Source organism: Gossypium hirsutum, chromosome D01 (genome assembly GCF_007990345.1).
Source record: "Gossypium hirsutum isolate 1008001.06 chromosome D01, Gossypium_hirsutum_v2.1, whole genome shotgun sequence".
In the NCBI taxonomy this organism is placed as follows: Eukaryota; Viridiplantae; Streptophyta; class Magnoliopsida; order Malvales; family Malvaceae; genus Gossypium; species Gossypium hirsutum.
In genome coordinates, this window is record NC_053437.1 from 613,093 (window position 1) to 625,426 (window position 12,334).

General features: G+C 28.7%; 1 protein-coding gene across 1 annotated transcript; it reads right to left on the reverse strand.

The window, feature by feature from the left end:
• Window positions 1-8,984: 8,984 nt before the first annotated feature.
• On the reverse strand, window positions 8,985-10,033 carry LOC107928816 (uncharacterized). Its single transcript, XM_041086630.1, has one exon. It carries the CDS (start codon window positions 10,008-10,010, stop codon window positions 9,270-9,272), a length of 741 nt encoding a protein of 246 aa, XP_040942564.1. The 5' UTR covers window positions 10,011-10,033; the 3' UTR covers window positions 8,985-9,269.
• Between the last annotated feature and the right edge of the window lie 2,301 nt (window positions 10,034-12,334).

Here is a 12,334-nt window from a genome sequence, read left to right on the forward strand (position 1 = left end):
ATGACTATTTTGTAACTTTTCATAGCTAGGTGACCAAAAAAGAAAAAAAATTATTGAGTAACTACTAATATAACTTACCCAAAAGAAAAACACTAAAATAGCCAATAACTCAACTGTTCAAAGGTCGAATTATCTTGAAATTTTGCCTAAAAATTAGAAGAGTTTGAATAAAAAATAATAATTTTTTAAAAAAATAAATAAAAATTATATATTTTTAAAATATAAGTCAAATTTACACTTCAATATTCAAGGTTGGAATATGACCTATTTTTTATTATGTAATGTATTATTTTATTTATATATAATGTAATTTGTATCATATGAAATTAAATCTATAATATATAATACTATAATTTTAAATATTAAATAATATGTTAAGTTATTTAATGTCCTACCATTTTAATTAAATTAAATAAATATACTAAACTATTAATTATTAAATTAAAATAGCAAATGCTTTTGTAAAATAAAAAAATTAATATCGGTAAGCCTAAAACGAATTTAGGTTATTTATTTACAAATATTGGTGGGCTTAATCAAATTTTGAGGTCCATAATTCAAGCTAAGTCGAGCTTACGGTAAGTATAAAACGTGTTAATATCATACATAATATTAATCCAATTTAGCCAATGAAAAAATTAGCCTCAAATGTTTACTTTTTTTGGTCACTTTGACGATAATTCTTTTAAAATTACTCTGTTGTTCATTTTTTGAAATTTAAACAAATTATTAAACTAATTTTTTTTCAAAAAGTTCATAATAAAAAACTATTTATGTCATAATGAAGTAAATTAAATTGTCACAAGGGTTATCATTTCAATGTAATTAAATTTTTAATTACTTTATAAAAAATAATATAAGTAGTAAATTGAGTTATTAGCCCCACATATTTATTTGAAAAATACCTACTAAAATAAAAAATATTTAATTTTTTATTATTTTATTTCAACATTAAACATTTTTAACCTAATAGAAAGACTAAAATAGAGGGACTAAATTATGATAAATTAAAGGGATTAAATATTAAATTTCAACCTAATAGAAAGACTAAAAATATAATTAAACCCATGTAATTGTTATACCAAACCCTGTAAGGTATCCTCATCAACGCCCGTGCTCGCTCATTCAACAACAACGCAACTTCACTGGTGTAAGGACTCGTCCTTTGAAAGGATCGCCAACTTAGGGAACTCCTATCCTCCCCAGGCTAAGATGGAGAGAAATAAGTATTTTTAAAATCTAATGGACAAACATATTATCACATTGTAATGTAATGTCTGTTTGTTATTTCTACATATTATTGAAAAAAATTAGTTATGAATGCGATTGTATTTGCGCCAAGACCGAAATTTCAAAATTTGAAAAAGTACAGGGACTAAGAATTACCTAATATAGAAAATGGACTAAGGGACGGTTTACCATTGAGGTTGAAAAGTGTTGTAAAAAAATGTATTTGAAATTTTTGATGGTGTTTACCATTACAATCTACAAGTGATTTTGGGAAAATAAATTGTCTATTTTAGACATGATTTTGTAAAGTAGAAGATTTAATGAGAGTATAAAAAAATAATTTTACTGAAAAGCCCTTTTCCGAAAGCCAAAAGCTAAACATTTTAGTTTTTTGGCTTGGCTTAAAATCTCGGTTTGAAATCAAGATTGGATTTAAAAAAACTATTTTTTTTCCTATAATTTTTTGTCTGAAATCATGGTTTGGGTTGAAAAGTGCTTTTCAGCCTCAACAGTAAACACACACTAAATCTACAATTTTATGCATAGTACATGACTTGTATAAAAATGTAACCAACAGGTCCAACTGCTACTATTTGGACAAGATAAAAGTTTCAAATTTCGAAAAGTATAGGGACTAAAATTGAACAATTCAAAAAGTAAAGAGACTAAATCTATAACTTGCGTAAAATCCAGGGACTAATAATATATTTTGACCTATTTAGTATTATTTGGTGTGAAGGTCAATGGCTTGCTATCGACCGACAAAGAATGTTGATAAATAGGTGAGAAAGTTGGTGTATTATATTCTAATAACTAATATTTCAAGTTTTTATAGACCAATTTGTGGACATAAATTGTAGCCATGCATGGAATTTCTAAGCTCCATTAATGTTGTACCCTTAGGACCGTATAAGTCCAACTTTTGTGCTCATATAATGGGACAAATTAACATTTAGTCCCTAAATTTGAGAACTACTTTCACACTAGTCACTATTCTTTTTTGTCCATATTTGTCTTAAAACTTGACAGTTTTTTTTTATTTGGCACTTGAACTTAGATTCTATTAAGACGTAATAACGTAACACTCCGAGATCATAAAATATCATCACTTGATTTTTTTGGGTATTTTTTAGATTATATGTTTTTTTAAATTTTTATAGAAATGATGTCGCATAATCTTAAAGTGTTACGTTATCATACCTTAACGTTGTCTAAGTTCATTGGCCAAATTAAGAAAAGTTATCAAGTTTCGGGGCTAATACAAACCAAAAAATCAAAGACCAAATTGATTTTTTTTGGTCAAATTCAAAAATAAATATTACTTTGTCCCTTTAAAACTTATTGATACGTAGAACAATTTAACACAAAATACAACGGATTGAAAATTAAAATATATTCAAATATAAATCAGAATAAATTTAAATAATATACACATATCATAAAACTTAACTCAAAATAATCTAAAAAAAAACTCACACATAATATTTAAATGTGATAAGACTGTACTCTCAAAATTCTATTTTTGACAGCATTATCATCTTAGCCAAATAAAGGAAAGTGCTATAAAGATCCCATTGGTATGTTGCCACAATTATTATTTTCAACTCTTGAGATTGTGGGTGTTAACCTACTCAAAAGATTGTGGTGTAATTATTCCATTGATACAATGATTTTGGAGTTTCGGTTAAATCGGTTAAATTATAATTATTCGAATTGGATGGATTAATTAAATTGGTGATGTATAATTAAAAATAGTTAAAGTCATTGCCAAATTGATAAAAAAAAAGAACATAAATGAATAATTGATTTTTTTATTTCTTTAACAAAAAAATTTAGATTTTGGTTATTTTTATCTTTGTTTTTTAATATAATTTTCTAATTACTATGATTTTTAATTATTTTAATTTATTATTTTATTTCTTTTAAATTATTATAGGAGCTTGGCTCCTCCCAAAAATAAAATATGATTAAGCCCCTCTCTCTTTAAAAATTATCTTTTTAAGTGTCTTGGAATTTAAAATTAAAAAATAAAAGATGTTATTAAGCCTTTTTTTTTTTTTGAATATTTTAATTATATTTTTATTTTTGAAAATTCTCATTAAACTTTTTAAAAATATTAATTAAACTCATCAGAACTTAATGTTAAGATCTGTCACTTGATCAAAGAGGACACATAGATGCTCTCGAATGTCTCGTACGTTGTATCACATATAGTATCTAAAATGTTATGTGGCACTCTACTTGTATTTTAAAAAACATCGTATGCTCTATCATTAATCACTCAATCTCAATTGATAAGACGACATGTGATGTCATACTCCAAAAATCAAACTCCAATATTTTAGAAATATAGTAGTCATGACTTAATATAAAGTATATATGAACAAATAATCATAATATAATAAATCCTACCCATGGTAGCTACCACATGGTGGATTTGGAAACTCGCACATAATAATCATTTATGGTGGGACTCGAGATTAAATACTCAAATATATAAGGTTTTAGCCTTTGCCAACAATACCAAGAAATCTTTCACTTAATACAAGTATTTAAATTGAATATTTCTATTACAAAAAAGAAGAAGAAGAATATATATATATGCTTCTCAAAAAATTATATATATAAAGGTATAGTATTTATGTTTTGAGTATCTAGGTTCGAGACCCATCATACTAGGGGTGAATTTGAGGGGGCGAGTAGGGGCCTTTCCTCCCTAAGGGGGGAATTTTCATACAAGTCTCTATTAAATGATTAAACTAAAAAAATAATTTAAGGTAAAATTATACTTTGGCCTTCTAAAATGAATAAAATTATGTTTAATCCCTTAGAAATGATGAAATCATAAGTTATGAAATTATGTTTTGATCCCTAAAAATTTTATTATTCAATTTCACCCCCTAAAAGAATTTTGGATTCGCCTTACACCATACACAATTATATGTATAGGTCTTCGAGTCCCTTCATGTGCAATTCATTTAGATTATATATATTTTAAAATTTAGGTGATGATGTGGTATAATTTCAAAATATCACATCATCATGCTTTAACAGAATCCAAATTCAGTAATTAAATTGAGAAACATTCTCAAGTTTAGGGACTAAATGTTTGATTTATCCCTTACATGTAGATGCCCCCGCTATCTTGGTGAATAGTTGTTTTAAGAGTTCGCCAATTGTCAGCCGTATGATATGGGTGGCGAAAGCGCGAAATTCTGTGCGTAATAATTTGACTTTTATGCCAAAAATCAGACTATACCATGCTGACTCTTAATTTTCGGTGAATCAAGTCCCTTCATTGTTGAGAATTTACAAAATTTTGTTAAACAATAAATTATTTTTTAAAACTAGTAAATGTTAACTCTGTTGAAAATTATTCTCATTTGATTTTTTCAATAGCGTAGAAATTAGATTGATTCGTTTAATAATAGAGAGATTGATTTGATACAGATCATAGGACGACTTGTAGGAAAAGTACTCTGGAGGCTCTTGTATTGTGAGTTAGATTGCATTTCGCCCCCTCTACTGAAAAATGGTCAAATGAATCTCTATATGTTAGATCAAAGAACAAACTAGTCATTTCTGTTAAAAACTCCATCCATTTGTACTGTTAACTAACCCAACAGTGACATATGGCGTGCTACGTGCACCTCATGCTAACGTATAGAAACCAATTTTTAACTATATAAATTGATGAGATTTTTAATAGAATGATATTTTTCTCTTTGATCTCATGTAAATAGATCGATTTGTCCATTTTTTGAGTTAATGGGACAATATATTACTCGACTTTTAGTATAGGGGTTTCAATGGTAATTTTTGGAGTACCTACCAAGTATATTTACCTTAATTTTCCCATGTTCCTCATCATTGTTGCAGACCGAACCAAACATTTTCTTTACTTGTTTCAAAAAGAAAAACCAGGGCATGAGGTTACTTTAATGGCTCACTGCCATTGAACCAAAAGCTCAAATGGCGGCACCAAATCAAATAAAAATCAAATCAGCACATGATGTCTTTTCTTTCAAACAAGGGATATTGTTGTTTTTATTACAGTATCTGTTTTAGTCAAAAATTTCCACTATTAAATCTATAAATACAATCCCATAATTCCTTCTGCAATGTAACCTAAATAAAAGAAAAACCCTTCCACCATTTTCAAGAGCTTTTTTTTTTTAGGAAAAAAATGGGCCAAAAACTGTTCATTTTCGTTGTTTTTCTTGTTGTTTCTCTCTTGTTGTTTAAAACAGAGAGTAGGGTTTTGAAGGGTTTGAAGTTGCTGTCCGTTGATGGTGGGAAAAAGACGGTATTAAGGCAAAGTTCGGGCGTCGGACACAAATATTTTAATGTTCGCATCGTTGGGGTCCAAACATCTAGCTTGGGTCAAGCTATTGGAGTTGTCAAATATGGATACACTAATACTCAAATCGTTGCGGTTGAAAAATCCGGTCCAAGCCCTGGTGTGGGACATAAGTGAAAATTAAATCAATGGTCATAACACTAATAAGTGACTTCAATGGTAATTATTGTATGCCCTTGTGACAATATGTACACATAATATATACATATGTATGTGTGTATATGTGATTTCAAGTCTTATACTTCTCCTACATTTAAAATTTTAATTATTCTACTTTTATTTCTATGAATTTAATTTCACTATTTTTTTAAATTTATGTCTGATTATTAACACAATTAAAATGTTTGACATATTAAAATTAAAAAAAAATTCACAACAAAAAAACGTCATTGTAATAACACTGATAAGAATTTTATCAGGGGTTACAATTGAACTTGTATTTTTAAATCTAAAATATAGAAGGGTAAAATTCCTTAAAATAAAAGTAAAGGGACTAAATTCTAAATTTATAGAAAGTACAAGGAGTTGAAACATATATATACATTCTAAATTTACAAACAACATAATGTTAAGTGATAATGTGGCACAATTTTAAGATAACACATCATTACATTTTAACGAAATTTAAGTTTGAAAACCAAATTAGAAAAAAATTACCAGGTTCGAGGATTAATGTGAACCAAAAAAGATTTTAGAATTTTTTGCGTAATCCTTCGTCGCTCAAAAGTCGATTCAACTCTTTAGTTTGTATTGGTATACAAACCAATACATGATTCGATCCAATTCCAACAACTATACACAAACTTGCTTTCTTGGTTTTACTGTCATTGGAACTAAGTTTATCGGTGACGCCAAAACAAATAAAAATCTAGGGATAAAGTAATATTTAATCCCTGAACTTGATAAAATTTTCTAATATGGTCCTTGAAGTTTTTTTGGTTTATATTAATTTTGGAACTTAACAATTTTTCTCAATTTGTTCTATGAATTTGGATTTTATTGAGGTTTCGTTATCACTTGAAAGATAAAAATAAAAATAAATTTATAATATTTTCTTGTTAGATTTCAAATATATATATTTTAAGTGACGACATGGTACAATATCAAAGTGTTTTGTTATCATACTTTAATAAAATTCAAGTTCGTGCAAATTGAGAAAAACTGTCAAGTTTCAAAACTAATATGCAAAAAAAAAAGGACTAAAATGAAAAAAAGTTAACAAATTGAAAGATTAAATGTTGTTTTATAAAATAAAAAAATCAAATCAACACATGATTTTATAATTTTCTTTTGTTGGAAACAAGGGATGTTGTTTTTAATTACAGTATCTGTTTTAGTAAAAAAAAAAATCCCAAAGCATTAAATCTCGGAAAACAGCAACTTTGTTTCAAAATGCTATAAATATAATCCAAATAATTCCTTTGCTTGGAAACTATTTTATTGAAAATAAAATGGGCAACAATTTGCTCATTTTGGTTGTTTTTCTCTTGTTCAAAACAGAGGTAGGACTTTGAAGGATCCGATATTGCTGTCCGTCCATGTTGAAAAAAATACGAGTTGGAGCTCAAATTTGTGTTTCAGACACGAATCTTATGATAGTCACATTGTTGGAGTTGGAAATCCGATTCAGGTCGAATTGATGGAATTGAGAGATTAGATTCAAGTGTTAGATATGACATATGAGTACAATAATGCTCGAATTATTGTAGTTGAGAAATCTGGTCCGTGCCTGGTACCGGACATACTTGAAAAAGAATGGTGATAGCACTAATAAATGAAAAAGTATTATAGAGACATTTGTACTAAAATTTAGATTGTATTTTATTCCATTTACTTAAAAAATGAGTAAATTAGTCATTAAAGAGCAAATTGATATTCCTTTAGAAATTTTATCAATTTTTATTGTTAAAAATTTGTCACTATACAATAGAATGAGGAACATGTGGTACGCCATATAGAACTGTTTGATTATTCTTCAGCCACACTAGTTTTTAATAGTATAAATGGACAAAATTTTTAACAGAATGGACTAGTTTGCTCTTTAATCTAACGTACATATACTACTATTTTTCCCATTTTTGAATAAGGGGGCAAAATGCAGTCTAACTCCTAATATTTGGGTCTCCATAGTAGGGGTAAGCGTTCGATCAAATCGAGTAAAAAAATTCAAGCTAATTGAGTTAACGAACCTTATTTTATCATCCTAACTCGATTTGAAAATTTTTCGAATCAAGTCAAGTGAAATGAAATTCAAGTCGAGCCGATTTGAATGAAATTGTTTGAGTTAAATTAAAAAAATTAAACACGTCAAATTAAAATCTTGTTACAATATAACTAATTTAATATTAGAGCACATAAATTTGAAATCACATATATTTGAAAACTTTTTTTTCAAAGAGAAAAGAAATATTTTAATATGATAAACTTGAATCATTAATTAATTTATTTAGGTCACAAAATTATTATTTTAGAACATTTTTAAAAATTTATCTTTCTTTATATATTCTTTAGATTTTTTTAATTTTATAAATTTTATAAATATTTAAAAATTTTCAATTTTTTAATTTTTTTTGTAATTTTTGTTGAAAGAGACCAATTTGCTCATTTTTAAAATTGACAAGGACCAATGGAGATTTACATCAATCTGTTATTCGAATTGTAAAATTCAACTTGACTCGAACTTGAATTACTTGTTCGAGTTGACTTGAAAAACTTGAAAAACTCGATCCGATTAACTTGAAATTCGATTTTTTTTTACGAATTAAATTGAGTTTTGCTCACCCTACTCCATAGTATTTTTACCCACTCATAATAAGTGACTTCAATGGTGGTTATTGTAAGCTCTTGTTACTTTATGTACACATAATATACATGTATTATACAAATCCATTGAATAAAATGGAATGACTTTTTTGTAAGTGTTATGTAAAATTAGTAAATTGATATAGTATTTTACATGTGATAATATACTTGTCATGTAAAATTTTAAAAATAATAAAACTTAAATTAATGAATTTAATGGTAAAATTTTAAAATTAGAAAATAGAAACTAAAAAAAAATCAATTCAGAATAAAGAGGTTAAATCTACAAGTTATATACAATATAGGGACTAATAACGTAATGTATTTTTTAGTTTTGCACTTAACTTTTTCAACTCATTTTTTTCCCAATTCACTAAAAAAAAGTGACCAATAAAAAAACTTGTAACACATTTTTATTAAATGTCAATAAATTTTAAATAAAATGGAACGAATATAATAATTAACATAAATTATTTGAATAGTCTATAAATTTGTCTATAATACTATTTAAGCATTTAGATTGAGTTTTAGTTCGATTGTCGTCGACATTGTTGTTTATGTAGAAGAACGTGAGTTTGAGTGCGTTGGAACGCATTTATCCTCCTATTTATTTAAGCGGTGAAAGAAATTATAGGTAGTTTTAAACATTTATATTCAAAATAAAATATTTAGGCTCGAACCGGATGAACTCTGGGAATAAACGAGACCATCCGAACAAACACGAGAGTTGAATTAGAGTGTAACTTTGTTTATGGAGTGATGATCCATAAACATACTCAAATCCAGCTAAGATTTATTTGAGTAATCAAGTACAAAATAGAACCTAAGCTTATTCATATAATTAATAATTAATTACTATATATGTGTGTGTATGTATCTAATTTCTCGGTATGTTCTTGTAATCAGTCCACAACTGATCAACAGTTTTGCCCAGAATCTGAAAAAAGAAATCAGGGCTATAGCCATCTTTAAGCTTCGCATTAAGCTCCGCCACGAACCCAGATTTCAAACCCTCACAATAATCCAAGAAATACGCCGTCACGGCGTACCCGTCGTACCAATGCTCGCCGTCCCCCGGTCGTGGCCACCCTCCGGGGACGTAATCCGCTTTCAGCCGTACGAAATCCGCGACCCCTTCCGTCAAATTCCCGAGATGCCCATCGCCGATTTGCCCGTTCCCATTCCACTGCCATATGTGAGTCATCTCATGGTAAAGCACCCCGTTGAAGCTCCGTTTCAGCTCATCGCCGGTTAAACCTTGGATCGATTTATCGCTCACGTTGATGTTATTGTTGCTCGCAAGCGCGACGACTCTCTCGTCTAGGTTATCGACGATGAAGAGGCTTACGCTTTGAACGTTCTTTCTCGAAGCCGGATCGGGTTGCCGGAAAAGGTTCCAGATGAACTGGGAGGCTGATTCCATTTGTTGCCGTGTGTACTCGACGCCGAGCTCTTTGTCGAATACGGTGCCTCCAGGAGTCGTTGGGACCTCATTTGTGACGGTGTAATCTACCGCGGTGGAGCTGTGAAGGGATGTAGCTAATGCGAGCAGGTAAACGAGGAAGAAAACTGGGTGATTAGCCATTTTTTGGTTTGTTTGTTTGATTTGGTGAATCATTTTTTGATTTGTCAATTTACTAACATAATCATTAACTGCATATACTGATTTCTATAGTACTTATTGTTCGCACTTCATCGGATCCATTTAAATATAATTGTTCAAATACATATACCAAAAGCATAATAATTTTATACTTGATCAACTATAAGTGCCGAATGCAAATATACACCTATACCCACCTATGCCGAATGCATACATACATACACATATATATATATCCAACAATTTCATGACAACCGATATATATATATATACATACTCACTATTCACAAGGACTCGAACGATTATATACTCATCAACCACCTTGAAACAATGTTCATAAACTTATCCATTTCATATAAACAAAAGCATATATATTTATACCCAATGCATAGAATCACTTAATTTAAACAGATTCACTGGCACTTCACCTGATAGGCTTATAGTTTAATTCAGTTCACCGGCACTTAGCCTGCTAGGCTTGTAGCCTGATTCAGTTCACCGGCACTTAGCCTGCTAGACGTATAGTCTGATTCAATTCACCGGCATTTAGCCTGCTAGACGTATAGTCCGATTCAATTCACCGGCACTTAGCCTGCTAGACATATAGTCTGAATAATTTCACTGGCAATAAATTCGGTAGTCATTTCTCCGTCGAAATTGAATTATATTCAATTCTGCGTAACAAACATGCACTTAAAACATACTTGCATAATTCACAACAATAATTTCAGTCCAAAGAGCTGTAATTCATATTCGAACTATATATGTATATAAATCCATACATAAAAATTCAGCTCAAAATTTATAACATATATCTTTGAACCACATAGGTACATGAAATTCAAACACCAAAATCCAGCTCAATAACTTCATGATTCAACCTAACAAATTTATGTATATAACTTTATATCTAAATTCAATACAATAACTTATACATGTACGTATATACATATTCGAATCTAACATATACATATATAATTTCATACTTAAATATATTCAAGACTTATTCATGAGTATACATATATATTACAACTCACGTGTACATATATATACACATTCATACCTTTAACCAAGTCCAAGGCTTTATACATGTATATGCTTATATATATTCGGACCTTATGTTTACATATATATTATATATATAAATACCTTTGATTAAAAACAAGTATTTATACATATATATATTTTCGAACATGATACATATATATATTTATATCATTCATACTTAAACAAAATTCAATCCATATACTTTCAATTTCAGCTCACCAAATTACTATAGATATACATGCATATATACTGATTTAATAACCTCAAATTGCTAATAGACTTACCTCGGATATCAGCGGACACGATCGACTATTCGATTACTTTCGTTTTTCCCCGATCCAAATTCATTTTCTTCGTTTCTTGATCTAAACATAATCAAATTTAACCTTTTTATTCATCAAAACATTCAATTAAGTTCAAAAATACATAAATGGGAAAATTACCATTTTGCCCCTAACATTTTGCACTTTTTGCAATTTAGTCCTTTTTGCACAAAACACAAAATACACAAAATTTGCCCATACCACACAAGAGCCGAATATTCATGGTTCTCATACAAGTCCACACATTGCATTTATTTCACACTTTAGTCCCTCAAAAATTTATTTTCACAATTTAACCCTAAATACTCAAATTCATCAAAAATCCCAAGACAAAACATGTTAATCTAAGACATATCTTTCATTATTCATCATTAAACATCACAAAACACAAATATTCATAAATGGCATAACTCAAAATATTCATCAAAATCAGAATTTCAAGCATGGGTCGGGTAGTATTCAAAGCAACGATATAAAAAACGTAAAAATCATCAAAAACCGAAGCAAAAACATACCTTAATTAGACCTAGAGATAGCCGAACCTTGTTGTTCTCTTTTCTTTTCTTTTTCTTTTCTATATTCGGCCAAGATGAAGAACATGGCATTTAAAATTTGTTATAATAAAACCTCTAAATTATAAAGACAACAATAATTAGGTGCTTTTATAATTAACCCCTAAATTTTCATTTTACGCGATTAAGCCCTTTTATTAAATCGGACACTTAAACGACGAAATTAAAACACGAAAATTTCACACAATCAAATGCACACAAAATAAACACACAAAATAATATTAATAATATTTTTTTAATTCAGATTTGTGGTCCCGAAACCACTATTCCGATTAGGGTCAATAACCGGGTTGTTACAATTAGAATGCATCACGCCATCTTTCTTTTTTCTTTTTTGAATATTATATAAATTATTGTTTAACAATATAAAAATCAAATATAATATATAAATAATTCA

What these genes read in the sequence shown, in the direction of transcription:
- LOC107928816 (XM_041086630.1), bottom strand. Translation starts at nt 10,010, where the DNA reads ATGATTCACCAAATCAAACAAACAAACCAAAAAATGGCTAATCACCCA.